At 40.7% G+C, this 20,532-nt stretch overlaps 1 protein-coding gene across 1 annotated transcript in view; it reads right to left on the reverse strand.

Moving 5' to 3' along the window:
• The window catches only part of ANTXR1 (ANTXR cell adhesion molecule 1), a 279,215-nt gene that overhangs the window by 113,344 nt on the left and 145,339 nt on the right, over positions 1-20,532 (reverse strand). The window contains exons 13-14 of the mRNA XM_089687210.1: positions 16,763-16,858; positions 4,699-4,740 (exon numbers count right to left, since the gene is read on the reverse strand). Coding sequence (XP_089543336.1) covers positions 4,699-4,740; positions 16,763-16,858 — 138 coding nt within the window. The remainder of the gene's footprint in view (positions 1-4,698; positions 4,741-16,762; positions 16,859-20,532) is intronic.

A 20,532-nucleotide genomic window follows, 5' to 3' on the forward strand; every position in this document is an offset into this window, starting at 1 on the left:
GCAACAGGGTAATGGCAGATACGTTTACCCACTGCAAAAATGAAATTGGGCCCTAAATGTTAGGGAGGAAGGTAGGACTTAAGGTATAGGGTTTATTAGGGTCCTGTTAAGTATTAGGCTTGGCTTTTACATTGGAGGCCTGGCTGTACACATTATATGTGCCAAAAACCAACTATACCCAAATTTAGTGTATTGTTAATAGGTGGCCATGTTATCCACATTCAGAGTGCAGGTCTTTGGTGTATACTTCTTTATACAGATAGCTACATTCGTACAGCAAAAAGATGAAAATGTAAAATATACTTGTTTTTGTTGATTGTCTAAAAATAAAAACAAATTCATTTACTACCTTCTCCACATGCTTAAAAAAATCAGCATAAAAAATAAAAGTTAAGGCATTACAATATTAAATCTCTACTAGCATATAAAGACCTATATGGGTTTTTATTATGAGCAAGCAACTATGCAAAACATGAAGCATGGTTACATATAGCAATGGGCAATTATTCATAGCTCCATGTCTCGTGCCAGGTTCTTGTGAACTTAGGAAAGCTGAACACTGATTGGCTGCTAGGAATTACTGCATACAGCTGCTGTTTTCATCTTATTCTGCATTATCTTGAGGTTTCTTTAAGATTATCAAATGATCGTACACAATACATAAGCACAGTTCATGTACCTGGAAGCCTTGTTTCCACATTATGTGCCATCATCATTGGAGCAAGTTGCAAACAATATACCACTGCAGATTCTATACCAACACTGCATTCCTTAGGGAATTTTATCCTTCAGAAACATAAAATAGAAATGTCTGTATACATTAACTAGGGTTGCCCCCATATGGAAAAAAATATATGTAAAATATATTTTAAAAATATTCTTCCCAAATATATTAACATATATTTGATATATTACAATTTTGGCCATATTCAATATATTTAAAATATATATATATATATATATATATATATATATATATATATACATATATATATACAAACACACACACACTGTATGTTGAAATGCATTTTTATTACAAAATATATGAAAAGTGTATATTTTAAAAATGTATTCTTCAGATTTTTTTTAACACATACAAAAGTCATTTTAACATATATATTTACATATATTTGTAAATGCATTCCAAAAATGTAGAATTGTATTTTTAAAAACATATAGTATATTTGAAAATGTATTTTTAAAAATATTTTTCATATATTTTGTAAAAAAAAACGCATTTCAACATACAGTATATATATATATATATATATATATATACTAAATATGGCCAAAATTGTAGTATTTCAAACACATGTCAATATATTTGGGAAGAATATTTTTCAAATATATTTCAAATGTATTTTTCCATGTGGGCCACCTTTGTTCTAGCAAAATAGGGGAATGAGGAAGGAATAAGATGACTGACTAAAAGCAGCCCATTAATCATGTTGTTCCGAACTATACCGTTTGGCTGAAGAGGCAGCAGCAGCTGGTTCAGCTGTAGATATATGGGACAAACTGCATTCCTTATTGAATCAGTATCCAGGATGATAACATATAAAATGGGTGGCAGCCCTAACATCGACCACAGAGGACTCCTCTATGACCAAGCCCTGGTGGGCAGGGCAAAACGTGTCATAGGTCGTGGCCGGAGCAACGGCTGAGGCCATCTTCAAACTAAATTCCACATGCAGTGAGAGCAGCGTCCTTTTCTACATTACATTTGCAAGACTGGATACCATTATGGACACCGCTCCCACCCTCTGATGTGTTTCACCCCACCCACCGGGTTTAGTCACAGAGGACTCCTCTGTGACCAAGCCCCCGGTAGGCGGGGAGAAACACATCAGCGGTCGCGCCCAGAGCGACGGCTGAGGCCATCTTCAAACTAGATTCCACGTGCAGTTAGAGCGGCATCCTTTTCTACATTACATTTGCAAGACTGGATACCATTGTGGACACCGCTCCCCCTTCATGCTAGAGAGGTGACTATTGAACTCCAGCTTGAAGCGGCACCACCACAAGCACATATCGGCTGAAAACAGCCAAGGGCCACATTATGATAAATACACCACTGCATAGGAGCCACATTTACAGCTGTTGCAGCTCTGACTGGGCCCCTGTTCTGGATCCAGGGGCTCTGAGTTGGTTCCTGTCCCTCCTTTGCTGCCTCATAGTAAAGCAGAAAGAAAAACCCATTGAATTGCCAGTTTTAAAAAAGTTAAAGCAGAGCTCCACCCAAAAGGGGAAGTTCTGCCTTAAGGACTGCTCCCCTGCACCCCATTAAGGATTGGCACCTTTGGGGGTCAAGTACCCAAATTTAACAGGTACCCGCTCCCATTTCCGGTCCGATCACCTAGGCGATCGGAAACGGAATGTGTCCTCCCTCCCTATCTTCCTTTAGTTTTTTCAGACACGTGACAGGTCCCAGAAGACAACAGGACCATTCATGAAGTGAAGCACTGCTCGCGCACGCGCAGTGGGTACCCGGCTGTGAAACCGCAAGCTATCACAGCCGGGTGCCCACACTGAAGATGCTGGCCTCCTGGAATCCAGGACGGCCGTTGAAACGGGCTGCGGGAGGACACACCACGGGACCAAGGGACAGGTAAGTGGCTGTTTTTTAAAAGTCACGCAGCTACAGTTTTTGTAGCTGTTGACTTTTATTTTTTGACAGATGAGTGGAACTCCGCTTTAAATTCCTGGCAAGTTGGGAATGGTAATTATCACATTTGCTTGTGCTCTCAACCAAACTATTAAACCCTCAAATAGTTAATGTCATAACTGATCACATGTGCAGCACCATGCCATGTAAAAGTGGAAAACCCAAATACTCCTGCGCTTAGGGGTGAACTCTATGTTATAGGGATCACACAACGAATGTCTTGGAATATGCACGACTTGCTGCCTTCAAAGAACCGGGGAGTCCAAAAGTACTAATAGAGAAAAACAAAACAGAGGGCGCACCGGCCTTGTGCATTACTTTTAAAAGGCTCTGAGGAAGAGGCTAGTCCTCGAAACGCGTCAGATTGTATGTTCATCATTCTCATCACCATACAGGAACGCAGTGCGAATTGGACAGAGCGGTCTCATATGATTTGCTTATATTCATGTACTTTTGTGAGTAGAATACCTTCTTTTAAATATAATAAACATACTTTTAAAGGTAATGCACAAGGCCGGTGTGCCCTTTGTTTTTCTCTAGCAGCACCATGCCAGTTGCAGGTCAAACAGAGGCTAAGATGGCAGCTTCCTTGACTGAAAAAGATAGGAGGGTTTATTTCTGCTTTAGGATTTAATTTACAAATCTGCACTAGGACGTTGCCTGGGCTCTGCTCTGCTGTTAGTCCTGTGATCCGTGATGTCATATGATGAAGTGCAGAGAAAGCAGATAGAAATTTTCCTTCTCTGGCCTAGGCAGCTTCCCTGCACAGGTCTGCAGTATCTTCTGACTGTAACACATTACCCTGCATGTTATTGGAGGCTAAATCTGGCCATACACAGCTTACATTTTGGAAGACTTGCAGGAATTGGCCAAAATTCAAGCTGTGCTTGGCCCTGTTGGTACCACCCACCTTGACAAACTTCGACTCAGAATATGAAGGAGCCAGGCAGAAAAAAGCTGTCCGAACAGCCAATGCAGCCTTGGGCACCAGCGCTCTGAATGCAATATGCAGCAGCGGGGATTCATCCATCCAATATATTTAGCATGAGTGAGGGAAATTAACTGTTTTGGCTAGCTTAAGAAGGGCATTAAGAAGGGGCTGCAGTAATAATGGAGTATTGGAGGCTACCAATGCAAATTTTACACTCTAGCCTGTCCCTATTTAGCAGTTTTATAATGGGAGTTTACCATATCACAGTATGAGATATTTAACCCCTTTGCGCCAATGCCTCATGGCCCTTTAAGTGTTTCAGAAGCCAGGAGGCAAGCAGGGTTTTAGGGTCATGTGACCACCGTGATTCGCTGTCACGGCGGCCACATTTTCGGAAAAGGTCCGGATCGCAAGAGGAGATCGGGACCTTTCCGTGAGTCACAGACATATGTGCTGGGAGTGCACAAGATGTGCGCTTTCAGCACATATGTATTTTCTAATGGCAAGCAAATATGCGGCCGCTCGGTGTCACGGCCCAGACACCGAGAGGCCGCATATTTGCATCTGGGGGTTAAGCTTAGTACAAACGATCAGAACATTGTATGAAAAATATTGCTTTGAAGCGATTGTACAATATTCTGATCATTAGTACATAGCGTTCAGCCAAAATTGTTCGAAGGGACAACCATGAAAATTTTCTCGTATGATACCAGATCATACGACTTTTGTATAACCTGTACAGTTTTCTTCTGAAAATACAATGCATATAAATTCCATCACTTCCGAATTTTAATTCTGATTTTTTCAAGAATTTTTTGTAACTTTAGCAACCTCTTCACTTTCAATATGAGACTAACATCCCGAGAAAACCCCGGATGATCATTCGTCCGATATTCTCATCATGTGTATAGGGCTTTAGATACAAGTATATATAAGTGCAAATATATAAGTGCAAAGTCGAAAGTTATTTTCTATTTTAATGAAGCCATTAGGAAAAATCTCCTGTGTTCAAATCTCTTCCTCTAGCATTGCTCAGGGATACAATTCATTAGAAGAATGCCACAAACCCATCCATAAAAGGATTATAATACAGATATCCTACCTCACTGTCCTCTTCTGGTGGTGGGGGAGGTGCTTTTATGATCTGAAAAGCAACAAACATTGAAAATTAAACACAAAAAAAATCAAGTTTTTTTTTGTATACATACCACTAAAGTTATTTAAATGTAAAACATTCAAGTGTTCCTAGAAAGTCACTCAAATAGTTAACTCATTTAAAAGGTTTGTATTTCACTGAATCAACAGATAAAATGTATCTGTAAAATGTATGAAATTTGAGGCATGTAACATACATCTGTGGCACGCCCATGCATACACACTAGTACACGTATACACTTCAGAAGGACAGAGCTCTGGCGCTGGTACCCATTGCTCGCAAGCTCTCTTGTCAGCCAATCAGGATATTCCCCAGTGACATGGCTGGATTACCTCACCAATCACTCAGCTCACTCCTGGAATCCAACATCTGGCCGGCTCTTCGAATCTCTCTCTAGCTTTCCAGGAACTTTTATTGCATCAGCACAGCCTGGAGCTGGAGTAATTAAATATTGCTCTGAACCAAAACGCAGTTAATGAGCTATAATCAATTCTTAAAAGGCCACTTTATGTAATGCAGGTTACATTTGTGTAGTCATATGCATTAACCACTTAAGGACCGCCCTATAGCAGATATACTGCTACAGGGCGGCACCTGTGTAAAGGATCACGTATATATACGTCATTCTGCATTCCCGGGTAGGTGGCCTGTGCTCTCCCAGCACTGCCATTTGCGACCGCAGATGTCAATCACTAGGTCCAGGCCGGTAACTACCCGCCGGCACCCGGTGATTACCGAGCATCTCCAACGGGGAGGAAGATTGTTTTGTTTACAAACAATCTTCCTCCCTGTCAGCTCGAGCACACTGCTTGGGATGGCTGTGCAAAGTACAGCCATCCCGATTAGTGTGCTTACAGTGAAGAACACACCCCCTTCACCCTAGTAAAACACTCCCAGCACACAGTTAACCCTTTGATCGCCCCTCACATTAACCTCATCCTGCCCAGTGCCATTAGTACAGTGTCAGTGCTTTTTTTTTTAGCACTGATCACTGTATTGGTGTCACTGGGGTGTCAGTGACACCAAGTTAGTTTTCACCCAGTGTCAGAATGTCCGCCGCAGTCCCGTTAAAAGCTGCTGATCACCGCCATTACTAGTAGAAAAAAAAAATCCTATTATCTATACTGCCATTTGTAAACGCTATAACTTTCACGTAAGTCAATTACTTTACACGTATTGGGAATTTTTTTTAGCAAAGAATACATTTTGTCCTAAATCTATGACGGAATTTGATTTTTAAAATTTTTTTACTGGACATGTTTAATAGCAAAAAGTCCAAGATATTGTTTTTTTTTTCTCAAAATTGTCGGTCTTTTTTTGCTTATAGTGCACAAAATTAAAAGTTGCTGATCACTGCCATTGCTAGTAGATAAAAAAAAATCCCATTATCTATACCGCCATTTGTAAACACTATAACTTTCACGTAAGCCAATTACTTTATACGTATTGGGATTTTTTTCAGCAAAGAATACATTTTGGCCTAAATTTATGACAAAATTTGATTCTTTAATTTATTTTACTGGACATGTTTAATAGCAAAAAGTCCAAAATATAGTTTTTTTCTCAAAATTGTCAGTCTTTTTTTGCTTATAGCGCATAAAATTAAAAACGCACAGGCGATCAAATACCAACAAAAGAAAGCTAAATTTATGGGAAAAAAAGAAAGTAAATTTCATTTGGGTGCAGCATTGCATGACGACGCAATTGTCAGTTAAAGTCAACGCAAAAAATGGCCTGGTCAGGAAGGGGGGTAAATCCTCAGGAGGGCAAGTGGTTAAAGAATGAGTCTCACCAAATTTTTTAAACTTTTATTTAATCCCAAGTGGAGTAAGTGCATGTAGTACTTGGCCTTGTTCAGATCTGTCCTGCCATTGCTAAGAAGGTTTACCCACCATTTTCCGACAACGCTGCTGGCAAGAAGACAGAATTGTAAGTGACAACACTGGTCTCTAGCAGCAGGGGTTGCTGCAGCACTGATTGTTCAATCATTGGTCGTAAACTTCAGAAATCAAATATGAACAAAGCATATCCCTCTATAGTGTGTACTTGTCTCTATCTGCTGCTTGGCTCCTCTGCTATATGCTCTATCTGCCTCTATCTCCACATAAGTGTGCTATGTGAAGGGGGGGGTGTGTCTCTCCTCCCATCAGCTCTCAGAGCTCTCTTCACTGAGCTCTGCGGTGTGTAATTTTTGCTCCCCACCCCCTTTTTTGACAATTCAGACAAGCTTTAGAAGTTTCGGACATAGAATGGTTGTAGAGAGGAGAAGACTGAAACAGGTACAACTTATGTAGGAGGATTTGTTTCATCTCTGTGTAGTACCTGAGGTCAGTTACTTCACTGGGTATACATAAGGGTTTACAATCACTGTAAAGAACAGTCAGCTTAGAGAGGGACTGAGGCTCAGTGTTGGCTATATCTCCTCCACAGGAAAGCCCAACACTTTGGCTTCAGTCTGGGGTGAAGCTACAACCAGTATTACCAATAATATAGAGGTGCTTTTAATTTGAAACTAGTCCACCAATCAGAGAGGACAAAATTCTATATACAGTACATTTTGTCCCTTGAGAATTTAACCTGTTCCCACCCTGTCGATAGTAAAATGACGGCCAAGTGGGCCTCAATTCAGGTGGGCATCATATGTTGCGAGATGTCACCAGCTGTGTATCTCGGACACAGCCGATGAAAGATCTGTGTACCGGCCTGTTGCCAGTACCATGTGATAACTGTGACCAATCACAGCAGGTCACATGACAATTGTAAACAATGCCGTCCATTATATACAAATGTGTCACTAGCTGTGATTGGTCACAGGGATCACATGTGCAGATTGGGCCTATCACAGTCCAGCTCTGTCATGTTATCATCGCATGCCTGATGAAGGGGTCCTGTGCAGCTCCGAAACGTTGCACTTTTATTTGTTATGTGATCTTTTTGGAATGAAAACCTTTTTGGACCATATCGAGATCTGTGGTGTGCTGGCGAATATGTACAGTTTCATCTCTGTCATGTGATTAGCTGTGGCCAATCACAGTTAATCACAACTAAAAAATTTTTAATGAATTGATTTCATTCACTTAAATGCTTACTCATAGCAAAGAAATTCTTTGCTACAAGAAATCATAAAGTGTAAAAAAAATAAAAATACTGATCACTTCGCCAGACTAGTACAATGTTAGCGCTGCACTAATATTTAGAAAACGTTATTATGGTAACATTATATTACTCTGGTCACAGTGTGTTATGAAAAAAGAAATTATAAAAAAAAATGTAAAAAAATGTATTTTTTTTTTTTCGTACTGTCACCAGTCAGTGCCCCTGATCACCACCACGCCAGTTATATGATGATGCTGTACTGCACTGGTGACAGTATGTAAAAAAAAAATTGGGAAAATTTCTTTTGTAATTTCTTCACTTTCCAAAAAATTCTGACAAAAAATTACAACTTCAAAAAACTCTCCATGCCTCTTACTAAATACCTTGTACTGTCTACTTTACAAAAAGAGGTCATTTGGGGGATATCTGTACTGTCCTGACATTTTTGGGCCTCAAGAAATTAGACTGGTCATCAGTACATCAGGACTGATCGATTTTCAGATACATACCATAGTGTGAGGAATCTATAACGTTCCTACAGACTAAATAATAAATACTGATTTAGGTTATTTTCACCAAAGAAATGTAACAGAATACATATTGGCCTAAATTTATGAAGAAAAATTATTTATTTGCAAAATTTTACACCAGAAACGAAGAAAATTGTAAAAAAAAAACAGTTTGTGGCCTTTTTTCATTAATTTAGAAAGAAATAAAAAACCCAGTAGTGATTAAATACCACCAGAAGAAAGCTCTAGTACAGTAAACAAAATGATAAAAATTTAGTTTGGATATAGTGTTTCATGACCACGCAATTGTCATTCAACTTGTGAGAGCGCTGAAAGCTGAAAATTGACATGGGCAGGAAGGGGATAAAAGTGCCTGGAATTGAAGTGGTTAAATTAAATTTGGTTAGAGTTCCTCTTTAAAATCTTTCAGTAAAATACTAATGCAGACCAGGGAGCAGTAACACTATGCTGCTAGTAAACTTCCCACAAACTGGCCCAATTTACACTGAGAGCATTATGGAAAATATACATATAAACACGTTACCTTCAGTGACAACTATTTAGTAGATCCAGCAAAATAGGTTGCTGAATTTTGTAAAAATATAGATTTTTCCTGTAAAAGCCAAACCTGGCAATTAACCAGTCACTTTCCAAGCTTTGCTATTTTTCATTTAATGTGATGGGCAGCCATGGTGACCAATAGGGAGACTCGGAGGTGGAAAGGGGTATGGCCAAGAGTGACATTTACTAGAAAAATCAAGATTTGTAACATAATTTGTCGTTATCTCTGGATCTACTGATAATTTTGACATGCAAGTTGGACAGGCATACTTTAAAGTCGCTCTGAGGAAGAAGGGATCTCCCTTCAAAATATGTCAACTGAACTCTGAGAGTCTCCCCTCTCGGTGGGTTTTGCATGGGTCTCGCACTTCAATGTTCCTTCTAGGATTTTATATGCCTCTTATACTGCCTTGTTTGTGAGTATACATCTCATTTTAATAAAATTACAGATTTTTATTGAGGTAATGCTCAAGGTTGGTGCGCTTTCTTTTTGTTTTCATTTGCAGTACTGGTCAGGCTTCCCCAGCCTTGTTAAGAGCTGTACAACCTTTGATTCATTGGTGGTTGATCCATCCACCCACTCCTGATCTGGGTCGCTGAGTGCAGGTGTTGTTTCTTTCTAAACCCTGGTTCAAAATCATATAATGCAGTTTGTCAGTCATTAGCTGTGGTAGCTGAATTAATTCTCTTTTTTTCAAGATAAGTACATTTTATGCAAGTACAGAAAATTACTTGATCCTGCTAGAAATCCAGTGTTATTGTCTCTTCCCATGCACTAAGTTGAAGTCTTTAACAATATTATCAGCTTTTCCAGCTATCCTCTGAAAACTACAAGACACCCCTATCATGTAACTGAAACGAGGAGAGGAGGAGATGTTTGTAGGCCAAATGTTTGTGCTGTGCAACTTCCCTCACACCAGCCACTGCGTTGCACCACAGTGGCTGATGTGCATTACGGTGGAGGCAGTGCTGATGCACAGATTCCACAAGGCTGATTGCATTACCTTGTGGTGGGGTGGGGTGGGGGGGGGGTGCAGTGGGATTGCATTGGAATAGCAGCCTAATGCCATCTCACCATACCTGGTGGGAATAGACCCTAAAAGTTACAAAGGATGACATTTAGAACATTAGAAGCCAGGGGCGGACTGACAACTCATGGGGCCTCCAGGCAATAGGGGATCATGGGGCTCCTGTGTCCTTGCCCACACTCAAAAAAGCCCATACAAACGGTGCAAGGGGCATTTCATGGGGCCCCCTACTGACCCTGGGCCCTCGGGCAGTGCCCGTGTGCTCAAATGGTCAGTCCGCCCCTGTTAGAAGCATATACATTGCATTGCAATTTTGCAGGCTCAGATATACAGTAGATCCATCCAGAATATAATGATAATAACAGTCATAGGAATTTAACAATGCTTGCTTAATCCCTATAACTGGTGGTGCCATTAAAGGCTGAATAATTCTGAGACTGTGAAAATGCAATCCAGCTGTGCAATGTACATGTTGCTCAGCAGGAGGGAAGAGTCCACTTATTTTAACAGAAAAATGTGAAGGTTTGGTAGCAATCTAATATTAAACGGTATATCCCCCAAACATTTCATATTCCAGATATTTGCCTTCTGTAGCATGTACTTGTATAAAAAGGATTCTGTTCTCTTTGTATTGCTTCCTTTGTGTGAAATACCTGGTGATCCCACAAGTCCCCTGCTTTCCTATTTCAAACTGAATATACCAGAACATGGAAGCAGATACATGCCAGCGTGGCCAGTTATCTGCTTTGCATTCTACTTGGGAGCAAAGCGTGTCTGTAATCCAGTGGTCAGACTTGTGCTGTCTGGTGGAGAACCTAAATAGTGGCTCCCACAGTGGGGTGACTCTTAAGTGAATCTTATATCTTGGTGATGTGCACCATGTCACCACCCTGGAAAGGTGCAAGGCTTTGTAATATAATGATAGATCCGGCACTCAACTTGGGAAGGGTAAGCAAGGCAAATATTGTCCTGGCCACTTTTCCCTCCAGATATAATCGAGTTGCATAGTCTGCAGAGATGCAAAGAAAGCCTGAAGGATATGTATAGGCATCGCCTTAATGAGGTATCTGAGGCAACGTTGTCATTTTATAGGCATTACAGCGTCCAAACCAAGTAAGAATTAGGCCCTGCCATCTTCGAAGGTCCGACCTAATGTTGAATAACAGAGGGCCAAAATTCACCTCATGCAATGTAGAGGTGTCAGAAGTGATGTTGATGTTAAGGTAGCGCATAGAGGATGCGGCCCATCGAAATAGGTATGAATGCTGTAAATGTGCCACACGGTCCCTCCCCAGATTAATTTTTAGTGCCACCGAAAAACTAATAGAAAAATTGGAAAGCTCTCCATATTGTGCGAACAGGGAAAGCAATTTCGATATAGAGGTCTTTGGATGGGTAAGGCTGTACAAGAGATCATCAGTGTATGCCGCGATCTAGTATTTGTTAGGGGAAAGCTGTAGCCCTGTAGTGGCTGGGTTGGATCTCACCTTGCACAAGAAAGGTTCAAGAGTTAGGATAAAATTTAAAGGGGAGATAGGGCAACCCTGTCGGGTTCCGTTGGTCAGAGGGAAGTAATCCAAACGGATCTCATTAATTTTCACTGCAGCCATGGGGTGGGAATACAGTGCAGAACCCTGCACAGCTCTTTACTGGGAAGATCAGTGTACTGCTGTTTCTCCACCTCTTGCTGACATGCCTGACTGGGCAGCTTATTCCACTGTATTTCTGTCTGCATTTTCCACGTATGATTAAGCACGAGATCGTGTGAAATGCGTTAACAGGTCCTGTATTCATGTCCTGGTGTTTTGTCTGTCCTATGGATCAATAAATACACACTATATTCATCTATCCTCCGGTGTACGGCTGACCCTTCTTCTTATTGCATTTTCCACGGGACTGTGTTTGTGCTCCGTTTAAGCTGCTGCTGCCATGCCCCCTCCATCATCACAAGGAGTCTCCACCCCCACCTCTCTAAGCCTCTTATGCAGCTGAAAAAAGAGGTCATGTGATCACAGAAATAAAAATTAGATTTTTTTTATATAGTTATACACAAATGTTTTTGCCTTGCATTTTATGGCTTGTTTTACAGGGTGAGGGTTCACATATACTTTAAGACCTCCAGACTTGTGCCCAGACTTTGGACATTAATGTATTTACATATTCTTAACAAGCAGTAAACAAAGTTTTAGCCCCCGCTCACCTCTCATGCTGCATGTATGTGAAGTAATTCATTCTCATGGATCTTAAATATCACAACAAAGTCTGTTCTCATAGAAAAAAGCTTCAATTTCAGTTTACATTTTTTTAAAAATACATTTCTGCCTAAAGGTCAATTAAGGTTTGTTTTAAGTTCCTTTTACTGCTTGTTCAGAATATGTTAATGCTTTAATATGCAAAAATTGGGCATAGATTTATTTTAAAATTTTACTCACCAGTTGTCACCAGAAGAGGAAGCAAAGGGAAGTCATCCTGTTCTAGTGACAACTGTTCAGAAGATGATTTCCCTCATTTTGGAGGGATTTCTTCTCACTTTTTCTTGTGTTTCTGTGGAAGAAAGTGAAGCGAGAATGTGCAGTACACAAGTGCAATTTGTTTTGTTATGAATTGAAATTCGGACTAAATGTTTTGTTATTTGGAGATCTGGATGCATCCAAATTCGTGACTCACAATAGTAATGAACTCCAATGATTCTTAAATAAATTATAATAAATTAAATTATTCAAAAATTGATTTGAACCCAAATTTTAAATGGAAACATACTGCAATAAAAACAGTAAGGTATAAAAGTGAAATAAAATTAGGAATTCCTACTTAGGCAGCTTTATAGAAAAGAATAGAATAAAACAGAATAGAATAGAAAATAAAAGGATAGAAAAGATTAGAATAGAAAAGAATAGAGTAGACAAAACAGAATAGAATAGAAAGGAACAGAATAAAAGAGATTAGAATTGAAAATAAAAGCATAGAACAGAATAGAAAATAATGAATGCCAATATTGTACCGCACTCCAATATATTCAACCTTATGTGATATAGTGAATTCCTAAGTGTACCACCGATAATCAAATAATTACATCAATCAATTGTACTTAAATACATGATTATTGTGAATATATAAATTAATTATTTTATAAATGTGAAAAAATTAATAAATAAAATGTTTATCAAAAATTTATAAGTAAAAAATATATAAGTGAAAAATATATTTAAAGTGGGAATGACAGTTCTCTTCTGTGTAAATGAGATGGTATTGTTGTTCAGTCTAGTTAGTGTGATGAGTCTGTGTCCACTGCGTGAACCTCTCTCTCCTCTCTCCTCTCCTCTCTCCTCAGCACAGCCTTCTCAGTAGGGCTTTCTCCGCTGGCTGCTTGGCTTATTCCTCCATATATGGAACATACAGAGAAGGGAAAAGAAACATAGTGTCTTATCCGGGATATCAATTGTTTATTATACTTTGATTTCCCACTCACATTGTAGTACGATCTGGATACATTTCATGTAAAGCGATACTGAAATCTTTACAAACAGCCTTGCAGGTGTGTTTGCCTTCAATGAGTATACTCGCCGTTCCTCTGTGGATGCGTGATGATAAAAGCCTGTTTATCTGCAGTTATTTGTCCAGTATATCCTTATAAAACTCAAGAGATGAAAAGGACTTTTCACAGAACCACAAAGGAGCTCCTTTGTGGTTCTGTGAAAAGTCTTTTATCATCACGCATCCACAGAGGAACGGCGAGTATACTCATTGAAGGCAACCACACCTGCAAGGCTGTTTGTAGTACGATCTGGATACATTTCATGTAAAGCGATACTGAAATCTTTACAATGTGAGTGGGAAATCAAAGTATAATAAACAATTGATATCCCGGATAAGACACTATGTTTCTTTTCCCTTCTCTGTATGTTCCATATATGGAGGAACAAACCAAGCAGCCAGCGGAGAAAGCCCTACTGAGAAGGCTGTGCTGAGGAGAGAGGAGAGGAGAGAGGAGAGAGAGGTTCTCGCAGTGGACACAGACTCATCACACTAACTAGACTGAACAACAATACCATTTCATTTACACAGAAGAGAACTGTCATTCCCACTTTAAATATATTTTTCACTTATATATTTTTTACTTATAAATTTTTGATAAACATTTTATTTATTAATTTTTTCACATTTATAAAATAATTAATTTATATATTCACAATAATCATGTATTTAAGTACAATTGATTGATGTAATTATTTGATTATCGGTGGTACACTTAGGAATTCACTATATCACATAAGGTTGAATATATTGGAGCGCGGTACAATATTGGCATTCAGGGTTAACATTCACACACCTAGAGAGGGTGTAACAAGTACCTGGCGATCTAATATTTCACAAATATTAATTTAAGTACGTAATTAACTAATCAGTATTATTTCAGTATTTTTAGTAAATCTATATATATTTTTTTATATATTTTTTTATGTACGTAATTAATTGATTATAGAGTTTATATTTAATAAGAAAACTCCTAGTGGCTCACAAGTAATTATCCAATTTTAGAATAGAAAATAATAGAATTGAAAAAATAGAATAAATAATGCAAATTTTGGAAGACAGCCATGTTCATTCTATTTTATTCTATTCTACTTAGTCTATTCTTTTCTGTTCCATTCTTTTATTCCTTATCCTATTCTATGCCTTTATATTCTATTCTGTTCCTTTATTTTCGATTCTGTTTAATTCTGTTCCTTTTATTTCTATTATATCCTTGTTTATTCTCTTCTTTTATTTTCTATTCTATTATGTGCTATTCTATTCCTTTCTATTCTAGTCTATGCTATTTTATTTTATTCTATAAAGCAGCCTAAGTAGGAATTGTCATCCTATTTCTCTTTTATATCTTAGAGCCTTGGGGGACTCCAACAGAGAGGGGGAGAGAGGGGGAGGTGGCAGCGTTATAGGTGATGCTGAAGGAGTGTTGGGATAGGTAGGAGGAGAACCAGGAGAGAGCAGCGTCCCTGATGCCAAAGGAGTGCAGTTTGGTAAGGAGGAGGGGGTAGTCGACTGTGCTGAAGGCTGCAGAGAGGTCGAGGAGCAGGAGGACTGAGTAGTGGCCATTAGCTTTGGCAGTTAGCAGGTTGTTAATGATTTTAAATAGGGCGGTTTCTGTGGAGTGTAGGGGACGGAAGCCAGACTGTAGTGGATCAAGGAGGTTGTTATCAGTGAGGTGGGTGCTTAGGCGATTGTAGACTAAGCGCTCAAGGAGCTTGGATGTGAATGGCAGCAGGGAGATGGGTCTAAGGTTGTTCAGGTCAGTGGGGTCCAGGGAGGGTTTTTTGAGTATAGGGGTGATGTGTGCGTGCTTTAGGGGGGAGGGGAATGTGCCAGTAGAGAGGGAGAGATTGAAGATGTGGGTGAGGGAGCGAATGATGGAGGAGGGGGGTAACTGGAGGAGTTGTGAGGGGATAGGGTCCAGGGGGCAAGTGGTGAGGCGGGCTTCAGTGAAGACCTTAGTGACCTCCTCAGTGGTAGCAGGGCTGAAGGAGCGGAGCGTTGGGGAGGTGATAGTGTGCGGGGCGTTAGGTATGGTGGGGGGCAGTGTGGTTACGAGGTCAGAGGAGGGGAGAGTTGAGGGGGTGATGGAGGGAGGGGGGCTAGGTGGAGAGGTAGATTGTGTATTGACAATGTCCTTACGGATTGCATCAATCTTGTTTTGGAAATGATTGGCAATCTCGTGGGCGGTGAGTGAGGTACTAAGTGGAGGTGGGGGGGGGGAGAGCAGGGATTTGAAAGTGGAGAAGAGCCGGCGAGGACAGGTGGAGAGGGTGTTGATGAGGGTTACGAAATAGGCTTGCTTGGTGGCATGGAGGGAGGTGGTGTAGGTGAGGTGGTGTATGTTCCCATTTCAAATTCATTTCAAATCAATTTGAAAATAAATATACAAAACGAATATGAAAATAGGAAACTAATTCTGAAAATGAATCATTCTAACATAATAAATATGATGAAACAAAATAGTTAACTCACAAACAAATTCAAAACAAATTATTTTGTCATGTGCATCTCTATTCATTAGCAGGACGCAGACAGAAAAAAAAATTGACAGGATTTAATCATTCCCTACTCCAGCTTTTCTCAACCTTCTCTACACACAGGAACCCTGGAAATAACTTTCCAATCTCAGGGAACCCCTGCTAAAAACTACTATATCTACAATTCATGATATTTTATTGTAATGGTCTGTGGGAAGAATGGTCCATGGGAAGAATGCTCCTTCTGGTCATTGGAAAGAATGACTCTTACAGATGGCTAAAAAGGTCAACTCAGTGGTGTCACTGGGAACTTATCTGAGAGGCAGAAATTGCTCATTGCTCAAGGAGCCCCTAACAACCTCTGGAGGAACCTTAGGATTCCAAAAAACCCTGGTTGAGAAACCCTGTCTACGCTGTCCAAATAATGTTGGCTGTTGATACAGTACATTTTAATTTACATTTACAAGTAAATCCTTGAGGAACCATTTGAATATAGAGAACGATTAGATCTCCTAAGCCATGAACCACTTTAGAAGGCAGCTCTGCCATTTTGATGTATATACACGCAGCCCTTTTATTAGCAATAAAAGTTTATATTGATGGTATAGTTTACTGCCTGTGTATACAGAGTGCTTTTCAGGTCAGGCAGTAATCCACAAACAGAAGATGCTGTTTATATATGCAAGAAGTGCAGCAATATTAAATGTCTGGATGCAAAAAAACAAGTGAGGTTAAACACATTCCTCAAGCCCGGGGTCACGCCAGGTTCCAGAAACACAGAGAGAGGATGACATGTGAGACTTACCACCGTACAGCACAGCGGCCAGAACCACCACATCAGAGCCAGGACCAGCAGGAGAAACAGGATCAGCAGAACGATCGCCAATATAGTCCCGTCAGACTGGGAACAAGAAACAGAATGATGAGATATGCAACTGGTCTATTTAAAAAAGACGTCAGCTCTAAGAAAAAAAAAGCATTGTTTTACTTTAATGAGTTATGAAATATCACCAAATACAACCACTTAACAATGTTCCTACTTTTCCTGCCATTGGAGAACATCCAGTATGCTAATCCAGGACCAGAGACAACATGCAAAGCTCATACTCAGATTAGAGAGCTCTAGCACTGATCATGGAGTGTGTTAGACGTTTGCAAAGAGACCACTGCTTCACACCAAGAGTAAAGGTCTTTCTCAGCAGTATGGACTGTGGCTTCTTTAAAAGGAAACAAATTGTAGGCTTACATTCACACCTGATTGATCTGAAGCACGTCTCAAGAAGCACCTCAATGCTCTGCACCAAATTTCATTGTTATTTTATTGTGTCCATTCAATATACTTCATGGGAGCACCTCAAAAAAGCAAACAACATTTTTTTGCTACCATTTTGTACCCAACAGTATCTCCTCCACCTAGTAAATATCTTTCCATTGGCTAAAACAAAAACAGTCATGCCTGAAAATATCAGAAACATGCATTAAAAAGTGTAAAAAAATACTCTAAAATCCCATAAACATGTTCAAGTGTAAATCCAGGCTTGAACTTTGAACACCTTTTTATCTTGATGCACCTGTATCCATTTGATTTAAACAAAAATTTCAATTGGGCATATTCACAAGAGGTGTGGTAGAACTGTATGGGGTGGCTGTTCCAGCACAGACCCACAGCAAGACAAGGCAAGATGGTCTCCTAGCCAGTTTATACCATTGCGTTGTGTTGGTGTGCACTGAAAAGTAAGGCTTGCAGTACTTTTTTCAGTGCACCATGGTGCAACGCAATCAACCACCTAGCTGTACCCAATAGAACAATGTGACTTTTCATTAAAGCTTCTTCGAAAACAAGAAATTAAACAGTGAGATGTGCCATGATTGGCCCATACCACACACCAGCAGCTGCGCTCTAACCAGCTCTTACAGTGTATGTGTAAGAAAAAATAATATTGAGCGTAAAGCTTGTTATTAATGTTTTCCACTTTATATATTTATTTACTTTAAAAAGTTCAGATATGTGGTAGCATTGACAGACATGTTGGAAGGTCAGCCCTCAAAGGGAACAGCAGAACTGCAGGCAAAAGCATTCCTAAGTCTTGATTATAGCTGTCTCCCACCATGTCAAAGCAGAGCTGGCTCCATAGCAGGGGCGGGCTGACCATTTGGAAACTGCCGAGGGCCCAGGGTCAGTAGGGGGCCCCATGAGATGCCCCTGGTACCTTTTTCATAGGCTTTTTTGAGTTTGGCCAAGGACACAGGGGTCCCATGATCCCCTATTGCCCGGGGGCCCCATGAGTTGTCAGTCTGCCCCTGCTCCATAGAGTAAAAGAGCTCCTTCTTGATGTAATGTTGGTGGACACTGCCAATCATCAGAAGATATCTCCACCTCATGTCCTCACTAGCAATGGAGTGGTTGTAGTACTTGTTTGGAGGTGCAGCGTGGTGCGGCAGCAATGACCACACAAGGTCAGGTTGCAGTAAATAAAACTTGTATTGAAGGCAAAGTTCAATGATGCAAGCACCCCACTGGGAACACTCATAGGTTTTTACAGCAACATGTAATGGAGCAGGTCTCAGAGGGAATGTGGCCTGGCTGGTCTGTGCCCAAATGGAAGGATTCCAGGAGGAATGGTGTGTCCATATCTTGTCCCTACTCATCTGGAACCTTTTCCTACCGCTATTCACTTTCCCAGCCAGATGGGTGACCTGTCTGTATGCTGTCCACTCGCAAAATGCGCACCAAGCCCGTGAGCCATGGTCTTAAATAGACTCTGCCTGACCCAAGATGGCCACCAGGGTTACATGGAGTGACAGCATCCAACCAGATCATTTCCCCAGGAACCCAGGAAACCATAGAGCAGTATGTTCCTCTTGACTTCCTTTCCCTCTGCAATGCCACTGTGGTTGAACACCACCTTCATTGGAGAAAATAGAGTGCACCTGTTTAAATACTAAGTGGAATAGTGGTCACGTAACCACTTTTATAAAAGACAAAAAACTGAGACTCCTCACTTAATGACCAAGTTTTGGTCTTTTGACTAGGCCTTTAAGGGAACGAGTCGATAAGTGAGGAGCCGCCTCTTACCGATATTTCAGGCATGCTGTACTGGTAGCGGGTTTGTGTCAGCCATCTTTAGACATTGTTTTAATGTCACCTTAGCTCCATTTTTATTATATCTATTAATGTTTATACAATAGTGTATTGTATGCTGTAGTAAACTGAGACTGTGAAAGGGTGGTGCAAGATGAGATGCTTGACATTGAGACACTGTGCTGCTGTTTCCACAACCAAAATTTTTGCACAGCATACAATACCAACTGGAAGCCCATAAGAATACATTGATCGGTGTTGCACAGACCAGGCAAGAAGGGAAGCTGCACAGAAGTCGTTCAGTAGTTCAACTTCTGTACAACCTCAAACTTCAACCAATCCCTGCTGAACCAGCCAAATTTTGACCCATGTTTGGCCAGCTTGGCAGATAGCTGGAGAGATTTGAGTAGAAATTTCCAGATGAGAGAGGCTTTGGAAAAGTCCTGAAAGTGAGCATAGACGAAGGGAATGAGGGGGCTAGAGCAGGGGAGGACTGATAACTCATGGGGCCCCCGGGCAATAGGGGATCATGGGGTCCTTGCCCAAACTCAAAAAAGCCTATGAAAAAGGTACCAGGGGCATCTCATGGGGCCCCCTACTGACCCCAGGCCCTCGGGCAGTGCCAAATGTTTCCAAATAATCAGTCCGCCCCTGGGCTAGAGTGTAGGAGTGAAAAGGATGGTTTAGTTGACATTTTGAGGTGTAGGTGGGGACAGAGCTGTGGATGCCTATGTACAGTATGTTGTTGTCAGTATTTTGTATTTTATTTGTTGGGTGATCGTAAGCCAGTGGAGGGATTGGCATACAAATTTGCCCCTTCCCTCTAACACCAGGACAAGAAATGGGGGAGCAGGTGTTACCAGAAAGACACAGACTGCAGTAAAAAGTTCTAAGCCTTTCTTGCTCTACTAAAAATGTATTTTTCTGTGTGCGTGCACACACTGATTAGCCACCATTCCCTCTCTTCACAGGAAGTGAGGGGAAATCTCCCCAGTGGAGATGTAGACAGCAATACAAATCACATCCTTTCTCACACTGATGCACATGTGTCAAACACAAGGCCTAATCCGGACCACCAGTCCATTTCATGTGGCCCTCACTCCTTGTCTCAGCAGTCAGTAGTAGTTAGGAGGACAGAACTCCTCTGCCAGATCCCGTGCTTCTCCGTGCAGCTGTGGAGAGGCTTGTCTCTGCCTTAGAGTTGCCACCTCATCCCTTTAAAACCAAACACAATTTCAATTACACAGGTTCTGAGGCTAATTTAATGCAGGTAAGGCGCTAAGTGAGTTTAATTACCACCTTAATCAGACACAGAACCTGTGTAATTAATATATGTTTGGTTATAAAGGGATGCGGTGGCAACCCTACTCTGCCTCCCCTGGTCTCAGCATTCAGCAGACTCTGGCAGCTTACTCCAGCCCTCCTGTGGTCCTCCTCCAGACCCTGCACTTTCTGCTTCCCAGCTATGCTCCAGCTTCTTCTCAGCAGAAGCA

The sequence above is a fragment of the Staurois parvus genome, unplaced genomic scaffold (assembly GCF_062004578.1).
Source record: "Staurois parvus isolate SC_StPar_1 unplaced genomic scaffold, SC_StPar_1.0 ptg000420l, whole genome shotgun sequence".
NCBI lineage: Eukaryota > Metazoa > Chordata > Amphibia > Anura > Ranidae > Staurois > Staurois parvus.